Source organism: Limulus polyphemus, unplaced genomic scaffold (assembly GCF_000517525.1).
Source record: "Limulus polyphemus unplaced genomic scaffold, Limulus_polyphemus-2.1.2 Scaffold1403, whole genome shotgun sequence".
In the NCBI taxonomy this organism is placed as follows: Eukaryota; Metazoa; Arthropoda; class Merostomata; order Xiphosura; family Limulidae; genus Limulus; species Limulus polyphemus.
Window position 1 is genome coordinate 84682 of NW_013667013.1, and position 16109 is coordinate 100790.

At 29.4% G+C, this 16109-nt stretch overlaps 1 protein-coding gene across 1 annotated transcript in view; it reads right to left on the reverse strand.

Moving 5' to 3' along the window:
• The window catches only part of LOC106463424 (centrosomal protein of 290 kDa-like), a 149136-nt gene that overhangs the window by 78926 nt on the left and 54101 nt on the right, over window positions 1–16109 (reverse strand). Inside the window, exons 17-20 of the mRNA XM_022390915.1 lie at window positions 15068–15117; window positions 10105–10269; window positions 8849–9001; window positions 5684–5902 (exon numbers count right to left, since the gene is read on the reverse strand). Coding sequence (XP_022246623.1) covers window positions 5684–5902; window positions 8849–9001; window positions 10105–10269; window positions 15068–15117 — 587 coding nt within the window. The remainder of the gene's footprint in view (window positions 1–5683; window positions 5903–8848; window positions 9002–10104; window positions 10270–15067; window positions 15118–16109) is intronic.

The following is a 16109-nucleotide window of genomic DNA, read 5'->3' on the forward strand; positions in this document are numbered from 1 at the left end:
CGGGAGTAAAAGGAAAGACCATTTTATTTTTCAAAAAAGTGAAGTAAGAAGTTTCATACAGAGCATGAACGGTAGTGTGATGTAAAATTACTTGGGTTACCGAGTTAGCACCGATTTTAACGAAACTTGTTTTATTTTATTTCTATTCTCATTTCAGGGGTACTGTATTCTTACAAATATGGCACTATTGTGCACTGTTTTTGCTGTATTTAATTACAGACAAGCAAACAATCTCAGAGTTTTAGTAGTATGTAGATAGATTCTTCAAGATCTTGTTTTTGTCATCTTATGCCTTTTAATGAAGATGGGAATATTGACAGGGAAATAATATAATAGCCAATGCTTGGCGAGAGGTTTTCCTTTATAAAAGTTTGTTGTTGTTCTCGACTTGATTTTTATTTTATTACCTCGTCTCCATAGTTACTATTTGCAAATAGTCAATAATATTGTAGGTCCATTTTATTGTTGTTCTTTCTACGTGTCATTATAACACATTTTCATCTCATCATTTAATTTCTGTTGTGCATATGTTGTTATATAGAAGATATTTTAAAGTGATTCATCAGGTGGAAAACGAAGTTTTATAATAATGGAATTTTCGAAGAGTGACCCGAAAAACGGCAACTAACTCGGTAACCCATGGCCCGATTTTAACAAAACTTGTTTTATTCTGTTTCTATTCTCATTTCTCATATTCCATTCATATTTCTATTCTCATACTGTGCACCGTTTTTGCTGTATTTAATTACAGACAAACAATCTCAGAGTTTTAGTAGTATATAGATAAATTTTAAGTTATTAGTTTTAAAAGGAAATATTTAAAAAAATCCTCAATATCCTCTAGTATGAGAATTGTGCCATTTCTCTCTAGGTCTTCCTTCTCGTCTAATTTATTTACCACCCCTCCAAGAAGTAATGAAATTAATGTAAATTATTAATTATAATATAGTTATAACTTAAGCAAAGCACAAGTTTTATAGCTTTCAAATTTATTTGTTTACAGAGCCATATACTAGAAAATAAGACCACTTGCCACGCCCACCAGTCACATCTTCTCTTCCACAAATTGCAAACAGTTCTATCTGATGTTTAATATTATATTATTTATAACCAATAGAAAGACAATCTTTCAAATAACATTATATTGCATTGTTTTGTGTAGAGTGAAATACATTGATGAGCTTAGCTCAATTTTTAACTCCTCTTGTTATATGGTTTGAAAGCCAGAAAAAGTATGATAGTTACAGGAAATTGTCAGCTTTTTACATGTTTAATTTTGTGTTCCTAGGTGTATTATTTAATTCAATGAAACATTATTTAGAGTAATAGTATTATTAGATAAAAATGTCTGGTTTAGTTTCTTTGACAGTCGACAGCAACAAAGAAGACCCAGGTAAATAGTATATTTCTAGTTTTTCATGTGCATTGTTTATTTATTATTATTACTATAAAAGTACCTAAAATGTAAAAATAAGGAATTAGGTTAAATCAGATAAATCAACTGAAAATAATAAAAACATTTTCATGAGGTACAATAGGCTAATGTGAAATACACATTTGCCAAGTGATTAACAACTTGTGTGGTGGGATTATAAGTTAGACACGTTTCGAGGGCCAATTGTCATGATATAAAATACTGTTTCATTCAGATAGTATTGATTAATTTAGTTTTGTGAGTGAATGTTTTATTATTATATAGTTTTTGTTATATTAAGAGTTAAAAGCAGATGATTGTAGGAAGTTTTGTTAATAATTTGTTGATGTTGAGAATAATGAACATCATGTGCAATACACTGACATCAAGAATATAGATGGTGGACAGACGATTAGGTAATATAAATATAAATAGTGTGAGATGAGATGAGCAGGAAGCAGCAGACAGACAGAAGTTAGGGAATACAGTGAGGCTTTACTATAATGCAGGTCTATCTTGGTTCCCAAAATTTTCATTGAAATTTATATTTTCAGAATATCTTTCCATAAAAGTTGAGAAGCATACCACCTGAAATGGTTGGAGGTGGCCAAACAAGAAAGAAAACTTGAAATGCTGTAAACATGTCTCGGCAAAGCCAGATACACGTGGTTCACCCAGCAGAGAGCCAAAGGTATACCTATATCTGGTCCTGTTATTCAAGTTCATGTTAAAAGGTTTTGCCAGCAAATCACTGAAAATACCAGCATCCCAGTACAGTTTGAAAACAGGAAAGATGGTTAATAAGATTGAAGATCTGGTATGGCATTTCACAGGTCACTATAAGAAGAGAACAACAATCTCCAGATGATCCAGCTACAACATCATTTCCTCCTGAATTAAAGAAGATTATAGGCAAAGGAGGATAAAAAACCAACAAATCAACAACTGCAGCAAGACAGCCCTGTAATACATAATGTTACCAGAGAAGACAAGAAACAATACCTACAAAACATCTGGATTTAAAAATTTACATGTCAACAGGGCAAACTAATGTACTTACTTGCCTAGACATACATCTATAGGACTGGCATTACGTGAGTCAAGACAGGAAGTGCGAAAGTTGAGATTTTTCATATCTCTTGTGTCATGTGACAACATAAAACTGAAGTTTAAGTATTTTTAAAGGTTTCTTTTGAAATAAAGGAATTAAAACTTAGATAACAGAAAACTTTGAATCATAACATACATTATAATGTTAATTTCATTCACATACATTGATAGTAAAGTTGTTTAATTAAATTTTGAATGTAACACAGTAACTTGTGCAGAAAAGTGTTTAAAGGTGTACCCATCAAGAAATGGGAAGTCCTCTAGTTGAATGGAGTAGAAACAAGTAATAAGTTTTGTCAACCCCTGACAGGTGCCATGCTCACATTCGATATTTTTGCTTGAGCTTTATAACATACATGTAGTTGCTACATATACATGTATGAAGTCATTAGAAAGAGCTCATTTTACACTATAAGACAACAATAGTTATTTTGAAATTGGAGTGCAGTTTTCATTACCTGGTACATATAACTTTCTGTATTATTGCTGGCAGCTTAATCTCTGATAGCATTTAGTTTATTCTTAGCTAAATATGTTATAGTTAGAGGGATAGTTAAATTGTATTCAGGTATTAAGTATTATTTATGTTTTAAAATGCATAATTGAAAGATTTAAACATTTTTTAAATATACATTATACTTTGTATCAGTTCTTCAGGCTAAAGATCTTGGACTAGATTGGTTTGGTTTTTTGGACTTTCGCACAAAGCTACATGAGGGCTATCTGCGCTAGCCATCCCTAATTAAGCAGTGTAAGACTAGAGGGAAGGCAGCTAGTCATCACCACCCAATGCTTGGGCTACTCTTTTACCAACGAATGGAGGGATTGATTGGGTGTGACGGGGATTCGAACCCACAAACCGCAGATTGCGAGTCGAGCGCCCTAACCACCTGGCCATGCCGGGCCTCTTGGACTAGAGGAAGATAATTTTGCCAAAGACTTGAGCATCTCTACTGAAGATATTATAACAACTCCTCAAGGGCACCATTGATTTGTGTCAAAATGAGAAACAAAAGTTAATGGATAGAAAAGAAAAATAAAACATTAAAAAATATATCTATATGTGAAAAGGAAAAGACCAGAAATTATTAATATAACCAAAAGAAGGTCTTTTAAGATTTCCTACAAAAAATTAAAAGGTATGTAAATTTTCTATTTCTTAACTTTAAACATTTCATTGCACTGTATGTTGATGATAATATCTACAGTTAGTGATATGGTAGAAAAAAATAAAAAGTGAAATATAAACATTTACGTTTTAAAAACTTTTGATATTCATATAGGAGATTCTAGATGTTGTGCAAATAAAATATGAAACTATAAGATGAAGAAAAGTATTTTTATACTTAAAACGAAAATCACCTTGCACTTGAACTATTAAGAGTTTGAGTGCAAATGACTACAACAAGAAGGCCATCTTGCTGCTTGACAACTGCCCTGCACACCCACCCCCAGAGAATCTGTTTACACAAAATTGGAACATCAACTGCATCTATTTACTGAAAAACATGACATCAATTCATACCGGTGAATAAGGCATCATATCAACCTTCACACGTAACTACAGAAGAAAACTGATCAAGAGAATGGTGAACAGTAAGGATGACATGACAATGACAACTTGCCTAAAGAAATGTAATGTGAAAGATAGAATCCACATATGCAGCTATGCCTGGCAAGAAGTGAAAGTCAACTGCATCAAAAACTGCTGGAAACATGCCCTAAGTACTGCATTTGAGACATAAGCCAACAGCAACAACAAGGATGATATCGAAGGTTTCACTGAAGAAGAATTACACAAAAGCAAAAATCGAATTGTGGACAATTGGTAGCTTCTTGGTAGTCAATATTCAGCCATGCATTGATTTCAACAGTATCTAATTTAGCTCCAACTACAGACTTGGCATTGTTTAGATCATAAGCATTGAATCCATTGTGATAGATGATGAAATAATGGCCAGTATAACAGATCCAAACCCTCAAGACATCCAGCAAGTTGAAGACAATGATGATGATGATGATATTATTGTTATCAGAAGAAATAAAATTTATTTGAATTGAATGTCTTCATTTTGTTACTAGGAGTCTGGCTGTTTACACCAGATCAGATGGCTTATCTGCTTAAAAGTCCAATTTAATCAATTTATATGTATTTCTGCATTATTCTGACAGCTGGTTTGGCACTTTTGAAAGGAGCTAGTTATAAAGCAGTCTCACAATACTGACCCTGTGAACCATGTTATAGTGAGGCCCCAGTGTAATTATAGAAGAATGCTGATATGTAGAATAAAAATAAAACCTTCCTTCTTCAAATTTTAAGCTTTCAAAAATAAGAATATTTATCAAAAAAAGAAAGTTTATACCGTTTGAAAAGGGTGTGTCTTTCATCTTTCTTTTAACTACTCTTTCTACTTTCTGAGATAGAGATTGTGGTTACAAGAAAGACTGTTCAGTTAAATTTTGAGACTTTTACCCACTTTCTTCTATTTTAAGGTATCCACATACAAATATCATAGAAATAAAAAAGTTAGTCAGGGGAAAAAAAACGATGACATGAAAAGTGAGGTCAAAATTCAACAAACATATTATTCTAATTTTCCTCTAATTAAGTTTAAAGTTTTAATGACAGGAATATTGATCAGAAGAAAGTTTTATCAGATTCAAAATGGACTTCAATTTTTCTTTTAATCAAGCATAAGACTTCAGAGATAGAAATATTTCTAAAAATAAAGACTGCTCAGATTCAAAGGTGGTGACTGTAAAGACTATCAGTGAGTATAACTACAGAATACCAAGATAATAATAATAATATAAATTTACCTAATGAAAAAGCTTTCAGTACAGATAATGTTTCAAGCAACAGATTTCAAGTGATTTGGAATTATAAAAAAAGTATTATAGCTTTTGATTAGGTGATGAGCTATTGAACAAAAGATCTTCCATAGTAAAATCTTGTCAATTGAGTGTTAGCTTTCTTTTAAATAAACTTAAGGTTTCAATATGAGAATAAAATACCCTTGAAAAACATCAAAATTATTTTCAACATTTCCTATGATTTCACCTATTATGTTAATTTTTACATTTTTATAATGTACATGTATAAATAACTACTTTAAATGTCATCAAAGCATTCATTCAGAAACAAAAGCTTAACCTCACCTGGAATTCCTCAATCTTCACCTTATCAACAGCTCTTTCTTCCAGCAAATCTTCTTTATCCTTCTTAAATTTTTCAGCTTCAGTATTGTATTCCTTTTTCAATTTCAAATGTTCTTCATAAAGCTGACCCAGTTGACTTCGAACAACAGCTAATTCACGACAGTATCTTTCAAGTTCTTTTTCTATGTTTTCATTTTTTTCCTGTTCCTTCTTAAACTCCTTCAAAAAATGTTTTAAGTTAAGAAAGAGAATTATTATAGCTTATGCATGAACTACAACATAATGGTTAAAAAACTTCAAATGTCTAAACAAACCATATAATTTTAAACCACAAGAGAAAATATTTTTATAGAGCATGTTGAAACCACTACCTTGACACTTACCAATCCAACACATTAAGAGTTTCTTACTTTTTACAAGATAGCTACCATCAGTGTATTTAATTGTCTAAAGTGCTGAGTAAATGATGCATATGAAACATAGTACTAAGATATGCCGAAAGTAAATATAAGACTAAAAACACCCAAATAAAGCATTTTTTTTTCTCACACATGAAGTCAGACTTCGTTTACTTCTTACACTTTCTTCATACCCATTTCAACTTTTCTCACTTCACACAAAAAATTTCTCAATCATCGATACTTTGAATCTGGTTTAACTGCAGGAATAACAAATTCATACTTTTGACTAAAAACTGTTTGCTCAATCACATTATTTACTGATACTAATTTGATTTAGCAAACAGTTTATTACTGTGTTATGCAAACAAAACACCTTTATTTCAATTAAAGAAACTATTTAAAGACCATGCACATTTGTGGTAATAAACTATCATCCATTCAGTTTTGTTGTAATATGTACATCTTCCCTATAGTAGTGTCAAGTAACAGAGTTTTCTAATTTAACTGCAGTGATAATTTTTGCCTTGAAACTTAGTTGCTGAAGGAGCAAATAAACAATGTTTTAAATTTCTGGTTTCTCAACCTACATAATAACAATAGCCTTACTATTGCAGTTAATAGAGGTATTTGCCTCTACCAATTTTTATATAAAATTTTGTACTTGAATACAAAATTACTTTTACTCTTAATTACTTATATGTTTCCAGCTAGTCTTACAATAAACAGATTTTATGTTTACTGCATTTGTTATCCATGATAACTGAAAAAGCACATAATACACGTGCATTTACAACATTGTAAAATAGTCATTATTTTTACTCTAACTGTATGAATTAGTTTTAATAATGAATTTCAGATTAATAATATCATATTAAAAAGTCTGATTTTTTGTGTGCAAAAGACTTATGTTTACCGAAGGTCTGCCATAATCTGTGAAGATTCACATACTGTATTAAAAATTATTGTATGGAAACTATAACAAGTACAAAATGGTTAAGAAATCAGTCAATTCAATTTACCTCATGGAAGTATTTTTACTAAAGATTTGTCCATGAATATATATCATCTTTTTTTTACTAGTCTGAGTGAAAAGTGATTTTTATTTCAAAAGTAAAATTACTATTCTTCATCTCAAATTTTATTTGCATAATCTCTAAAACCTCCTAAATAAATTTTAAACATTTTTTAAAGTAAAACTTTATATTTTATCTGTTATTTGTTTATCCTAAATCGCTTTAAACTCATAATAGTATAGATCTATTTATACTTAAATATTATTGTTTTATTGCCCTTTCACTATGTCTAACTGATATTTGCACCATATAAGTTGTAAACCACATGCCTTCGACTGTCAATGACAGTTAACCCTACAATTTTATAATATTGGTACTACTGCACAAAATAATTTTTTTATCTAATTAAATAATGCACCAAAGAACACAGAATAATCACATGTAAAAATCAGACAATATTCCATAACTATTACAAATTTTCTGGTTTTCTAACTATACAACAAGAGCCGTTAAAAATTCAGTTAAGCTCATCGATGTGCTTCCCATGGGAATAAAGTTTGAACTGAAAGCATGATTGAGAATTCTCTGTACAGAAAACAAAGTAATATGATACATCATTTAATAGATTAAAACCTTGGCTCTCTATTGTTTGTAAATAATATACTATTAAACATCAGAGAGAACTATTAGAAATTTCTGAAAGGGAGGATCTAAAAGGTGGGCATGGCAAGAGGGGTCTAATTTTCTATTTGATGACTATGTAACCATATTAGATTGAAGGCTATAAAAATTATGCTTTGCTTGAGCAATGACAACATTATAATAAGTAATTTATGTTAAATTTCAAACTACTTGGAGGGGTGGTAAATGAATTAGAGGAGAGGGATGCCCAGAGAGAAAATGTCACAAATTTCACACTAGGGGAATTCAGGATTTTTTTTTAAGTATTGCCATATAAAATTCAGAACTTAAAACTTCTATACTATTAGCTATGTTTTTATGCCAAATTTATTTGTATACCATGATAAGAAAGTAGTTTAATTAAGTTTATAATATAACTCACTAAAATTTCATGACATGTGCAGAAAAATATGCCTGTGGAGAAAGTGTCCATATTGATAAACTCTGAAACATATTCTCAAGTTCTTAAGCTCTTTCTATTGTAAACTAAATTTAGGGCAATAGCAAAAAATATATATATTTTGTTCTTAACATGTATTAACTGTGTGTGTATTTATAAATGCATATATATATCTATATCTGTGTGTGTGTGTGCAACAATAACTCATGTATATGTATGATGATCAATCTACTTATTAACAACTTTGTGGTATAGTTCCAACATTAAAGAAATATGTAGATACAACAAGAAACTGTAAGTTATGTCCAGATATTTAGTCAAAAATCATCTACCTGGCTTTAAAATCCTGTAAAACTGTGACTGAAATAATCTTAGTTTATTATCAGCGTTCTACCAAGAGTGATTTACATTATAATAATAATTTTTGCAATCTAAATATAATTATTGCTCTATAATTAACTGCATAACCCAAGTACAATATCATTAATTTAAGTGATTTATATCCTAATCAATGATTTTAAAATCTTAATGGGTAAGCACTTTTGATATTTTGCCCTTTGCTTTAAACAGATACAAATCCACAATCACATCTAATGATGAGAAGTTCAGAACCTGAATATGTCAAAAAATACAGAAACAAAACCCCATTAATTAAAAATATAGTACTTACGTGTAAAACATTTAAGAGATGAGAGTTCAGAGTACTCAACCTAGTGTCAATTTTCACAGCTGGGTTCAGCAACTCTTCTGAAATCATGTGGAATGTTTCCAGCTGAGGTGGTGCTGCTGAACTTGAGAGAAGTTGACCTTGTGATCTTTGCATCTAATTTACATACAAAAAAAGTAATACAGTTGTTTAATTGTTTGTTCATTTGTTGTTAAGCACAAAGTTAAACAATAGGCTATCTGTACTGTGCCCACCACAAGTATTCAAACCTCATTTTCTGGTGGTGCAAGCCCTCATACTTACCACTGAACCACTAGGGGGTCAATTCTTTAATCACAAATTACATAAGCAACTAAATTCATGAATTTTTTGGTAATTACTACAAAAAGAAGTTAAATTAATTTCTTTACTCCATAAATAACTGAGGATGTAAGTTCATTATGAAAGTAAAATATGTTTTACATAATAATAGCTTTTGTAAATAGTAAGAAGTTTAGAAAAATATAAGAATAAATAATTATTATAAAATAGTTTCTGAAACTATTTGAGTTTTTATTTTATGTTTTAGATAAACAATTTCCACTTTAATGACCAAGAACAAAAAGTTAAGGAGCTAAAAACCCATTTCAATATGATCTGTAACTACAACTGCAAAAACATTTCACTAGCAACCAAGTTCATCGATTCATTAATTTATTTAATTTTAATCTATTTTGTTTGTTTCATTACTTCACTGGTGGTATTTTGAAAGAATCTGTGGTACATACTGTTTCTTTATGTTACTTAAAGTGGTGAGTAATATTAAAGGTTTAAAGGAACAAGTCAGGAAATATTTTAATCCTGAATAAAATACTTTTTTTTGTTACAGCAGCCAGATACATGAATGATACATGGTCTAAAAATTTAATCACCTAATTAAATTTTACAATGATATCAGCCCCTATAAATATATACAATGCTGAAAATCCATTCATCCTCCAAAGATTTGGAAACTAATCCACTTCACAAATTATCATAAACTATTTTCACAAACCTAAAACATTTTTAAAAACAGATAATTGTGGAATAATACAATGGTACTTGCTCTGTCCTGGCACAGAAAAAGTTGTTAGATTTCACAAAATTAAAAATGGTTCAGAAATTTAAAATAAAGATAATTTGTTCTATTAAAGTCATTCTACTTGTTTAAAAGCAAAAAATAATAATATTAACTCAAGAAAAAAGATCAATATCAAGCTTTTACATATAACTATACTTACATTTTCTTTACTTTCTCTCATGTTAGTTAATATCTCTGAAAAATCACGTCTGGCATTTCTTAATTCAGTTTGAAGTGCATCATTACGACCTTTTAAGTGATTTACTTCTGTCTTTAGCCTCCAGGTAGCATTATAACTTCCACTTAATTCCTTAGTTTCAATAGCCTATGCAAAAATACTTAGTAACCAAAATTTGCCAAACTTCTATGGTCATATAATTCACAATAAGTTTTTGCAAAGATAATGTTGAATTAGCATTATGTTTCATTCAAATGGTTGCAAAGCATAAAACATGAAGAAACAAAAACAGGATATGAATTAAAACAATCCTGAATGTTACATTTCAAGTGGTAAAAACAAACATATTGAACAAATAGCAGGGCTGCACAACTTAATTTATCCATTATGATTGAAAATAATGGTAACGGCTAGCAATTCATTCTAATTATTATAAAAAAGAATGGTATATTAAATTTATGAGCCTTTTGTGCATAAAATATTTTACTAAAGATTTGTCTATGAATTTACGAAGTCTTTGTCTTTTTGTTGTTAAACATAAAGCTATGAACTATTTGTGCTCTGCCCATCACAAGTATCAAAACCCAGTTTTTAATGGTATGAGCTCTCAGACTTATCTCTGGGGGGCATTTATGGAGTCATGGTTTGATGTCAGAATCTGGCTAGTCTGAGAGCAAAATAATTTTCATGTTAAGATTAACAATACTTTTTTTCACCTTAAAGTTTGAAATTTTATTTGCATAACCTCTAGAACCTCCTAAATAATACCAAAATTTTGTTTTCATAAAACTTTATATTAATTCTGTTATTTTCTCTACCTTAACACTATAAAGACTCGGTTCATTTTACCAACCTTGTAAACATCATTAAAAAATAATAATAAATCTATATTACTCTTTTTTTTTCATTATAGAATGACTGTAGATTGTAACAGAAAATTATAATCATTTATCCTAAATAGTTTAAAGCTCATAACAGTTTACATCTGTTTTTATTTAATTTTATTGTTTTATTGCACTTTGAACCATATCTAACTACTAAGTATCCATAACAAAGTTATAAACACCAAGTAAGCAAGTAACTCAAGTTACGGTAAAGCAAAGTATTGAATTAGGTAACCCACATGTAGCTTGATGAGAAAATTTTCATTCAAGTTTCTTACCTAACATAATAAGTTTCTAATATCTACAATTTAGTTACTTTTACAAAAATGAAAAAAACATTATACACAAACAAAACTAGAAATTTAGTATTTATGTGCAGGTTTGCACTTTTTTGCTATCAAGGTCTCAATAATGTTAACCCTAATTTATGGTAGAGTTACTGTTAATACTTTACTGAATTTATATTCATCTCAAAAATTCAATTTAGATTACGAAATAATAAAACACAAAGAATACAACCTGAAGCAAGCAAATGTCAGGTGATATACAGAAGTGAAGAGTGACAACTTATTTAAATATATCCTTTTTAAATTAAGAAATTCAATTTTGCATAATATTAAAATTTGATTTATTAAATATTTTTATGACAAGTTCAGTAACATACAATGAAAATATAGTTTAATCAAAGTTTGAATGTAACTCTGTAAAGAAGATAATGAGATGCACACTTTTAACTTAGAACTTATATATTATTAAAAAATTTAGATTATTAACTATGCTTTTATTCCAAATGTGTTCATATACCATGATAAGAGAGTAATTATATATACAATGTAACTCATTAAAAACCTCATGATACGCACAGAAAAAAGATGCCTGTAGCAAAAGGGTTAACCCTTTTTCAACAGGTACCTCTTTAAACACTTTTCTGTACAAGTTACCGAGTTACATTTAAACTTTAATTGAACAACTTTACTATCAATGTATGTGAATGAAATTAACATTATAATGTATGTTATGATTCAAGGTTTTTGTTATCTAAGTTTTAATTCCTTCATTTCAAAAGAAACCTTTAAAAAAATACTTAAACTTCAGTTTTGTGTTGTCATGTGACCCTTGAGCTATGAAAAATCTCAACTTTTGCACTTCCTGTCTTGACTCATGTAATGCCAGTCCTATAGATGTATGTCTAGGCAAGTAAGCACATTAACTTGCCCTACTGACACATAAATTTCAAAGTCCTCTAGTTGAAAAGGGGTAGAATTAAGTAATAAATTTTGTCAACCCCTGACAGATGCAATGCCCACTTTCTATACTTTGCTTGAGCTTTATAACTTACATGTAGTTACTACATATACAAATAAATAATCATTAGAAAGAGTTAATTTTACACTATGAGTCAACAATGGTTATTTTGAAATTGGCATGCAGGTTAGCATTTTCCTACACTGAAAATATATTTTTGATAGATACCGACCTCCTCTCACTAAATAGCTTTTCTTGATTAGTACTACCCTCTATCAGTGCAAATTTTCAACACTGTTTTAATTATCTTTCCTGAGCCTTACCTTTTATTACTCATCTCCATACAAGTCAACAATGCCTTCAGGGCATAATTACAGTATCTTCAGTAGAGATGCACAAGACTTTGGCAAAATTACCTTCCCATTGCACAAGTTCTTAAGCTTTTTGAGAACTGATGCAAAGTATGATGTATATTTAAAAAATGTTTAAACCTTTCAATTATGCATTTTAAAACATAAATAATACATAATTAACTAAGATATAAAAGTATGACCTAAATACAATTTAACAGTCTCTCTAACAATAACATATTTAGCTAAGAAAACACTACAAGTGCTATTGAAAACCAGGCAGCCAACAATATCACAGGCAGTTATGTGTTCCAAATAATGACAATTCCGATACATATCTTACCTCCTCTCACAAAATAGCTTTTCTCGATTAGTAATACCCTATATCAGCACAACTTTTCAGAGCATTGAAAATTGTGCCAATAGAGGGTATTACTAATTGAAAAAAGCTATTTTGTGAGCGGAGGTAAGATATCATATCGGAATTGTCATTATTTGAAAAGTTTTTTTGGTGTACAAAACTTGAAGATAGCTTTTATATGCGGAAACATCTGTTAGCTGAGTTCTTGCACAGATCTTAAAATATAACATTGATAAACGGAAACATTGGCACATGTAGATATGTAGATCTTGATAGTCGAGTTGTTCAAAACTTGAATGCTATCAACGCTATTTTCAATTACAAATATAACCAAAATAAGATATTTTAAGACATTCTATGGCAAATTAAAAGGTATGTACATTTTCTCTACTTATTAATTTTAAACATTTCATTGTACTGTATGTTGATGATAGTATCTACAGTTAGTGATATGGTACAGAAACTGAAAAATAAAATATATATATTTACCTTATAAAACTTTTGATATTCATTTAAGAAGTTTGAGAGACTATGCAAATGAAATATGAACACTATAAGATGAAGAAAAGTATCTTTATATTTAAAAGGAAAATCAACTATTCACAGTTTGAGTGCAAGTAACTACTATAGATAAATAACATATTTTTAGTAGAAACAATTAAAATAATGCCATTCTTTGTGTACAAAATACTTATAATATTTAACAAAATCTTACCAGTTTTTTGTGAAGATATGTTAAGAAATCTCACAGTTACAGTATGTATTGTTGCATAAGTGAAATTTATATATGGCCCTCTGCAAATTGCAGATGCTCATTACAAAAGGCTTAATAAAAAGTTTGTTGATACAAAGCTACACTATAAGATATGTGTACTGTGCCCACCACGGGTATCAAAACCCAATTTTTAGTGTGATAAATCCTCAGACTTATCCTTGAGCTCCAGCATGGCTTAACTAAGAGAATAGCAAAAAGAGCAAGTACTGATAAAAACTATCACAATATACACACAAACAATGAGTGTTAAATGCACTTTATAAAAACAATGTTTCAAGTCCCATGATGTCTTTGAAACTATTTTCTCCATCATCAATACCCATGATTATGTATTGTTGTCCAACACCTAAATTTTCATTGTAACAAGCTGCTACAAAGAATGGAAAGGTCAATATCAGAATACATTCTGACCACCTTTTCACAGAATCTACACTATATGTGAACATTGGCTTCTATGACCATGTTTAAAGCAGAACAAACATATACAAAAGTCCAATGGAGATGCATCAGGGGACTTTACAGGCATTTGGTCTAATGGAATTGTTGCAACTCCTACTGTTTTAGCCATCTTTCTCATGAAAACATTTATTTTAAAGTGTGGCTGGAAGCTTGTGGATTTCTAACTTGTAAACCCTCATCAACTTTAAATCCTTGCTTACAATTTCAAGAGATAAATCCAGCTTCATCAAAATGGCTTTTTTGATCAAAAGATTCTATTTCATAGCTAAAACCTTCACTTTGCAAACAGGGATGTTGCACAAAATTGGCTAAGGGTATGTGAGTTCAGAGTCTATTGCTGTCTAAAATATTCTGTTCTTAAATGTGCTGAAAGCTGAATGAACGACATCACTGGTAAAATTATTTATTCATAATTTATAGAAATTATTTATAACTGTTATTAACAAAAGACTTTATGAACTCAAGGAAACACAATTATATATAACATATTTGCTATTTCTAAGTATAATTTACTAAAAAAAATTGTAGGTACAACATACATGTACAAACATTAAAATACAGACTCGTTTTATATATATATAGACCTATTTGCTTTCAGGATTAAATACAATTAACTGAAGTTTCTATAAGTCCCTAGGATAGAAGAAGATAAATTAAACAAATGGAGTGATACACATACAGATCCTTTTTTTTCTAGGCAAAAGCAAGAATAAAATTTTTTACTACCTAACAGAAGAATCTACTTCTTAAAATGCATAACTATTACTTTCTACAATTATTACAATTATAGACTTAAAAGTATGCTACAAAGGTAGTCTATTAGGACTATACATTATGTGATAAGTTGATTAATGTTTTTAAAAAAACTAACCTTGATTAGTCTCTCTAGTGCAGGACTTTGCAATACAGTATCTGTTCTATCTAAAGGAAATATAAAACATAAATGTTTAGAGTGAACAATATATCTTCATATAAATATCAGATTAAGATATTTTACCAATGAACAGACAACTTTTTGTCTTTTAATTCATTTCAGTAATTTTGCTTAGTTTAATTACAACTTTTCGAAGGAAATAGTATTAAATGCTTTTTTTTTCTGTTTTAATTGATTTTTTTCAGTCTTTACAAATCAGGTAAGTTACTTCTGATCACAATATTAACCATGAAACTACTTTTGAAAAATCTCTGGAACTAGAACCACCAAAAAAAAAAAACAATTAATTTATAACATTATATTACAATTTGTGTTGACTAGAGAAAGGAATTGTAAATAGGTGAAAAAATTTAAACTGAAAAATCTAGAATTCTGGTTTCTCCAGGATGAAAAACCCATGAAGATTGTTTTGTGAAAAGTCTCTTGAACCAGAACCACTGAAACCAAACAAACATTTAATCTATTATATTACAATTTGTGATGTCTAGAAAAAGGAATTGTAGATTGGTGAAACAGTTTAAACTAAAAAATTCAGATTGTTGTTTTTCCATGAGAAGTAAACAAAATAATAAATGCACATTAACATTAAAAAATAAATGAGTATTCAAAATTACTAAGATATATAAGACTGATAAAAGGGCAAAAAATATGAAAAAAATGGTTCTGTTTTTCAGGAAGGCTTAACCTTCTTATTGTCCTTGCTTTATTATTTTGAGTTTTGGAAAGTACTATATTACTGTTTTATATAATGACTAATCTATCCAAGGTTATATGACTATCTAGGAAGAAGAAAAATTAATAAACTAGAAATAGTCAATTACAGTACTACCTACTTATGAAAGTCAAATTTAATCAGATTTGTAAACACCAGAGAAAAAGAAATAAAATTATGAAACATTTATTTAGAGAATTATTAATTATACAAAAGTTGCTTGATATAATTTGAAATAACATATAATGTGTTGGATAAAGTTTCTCT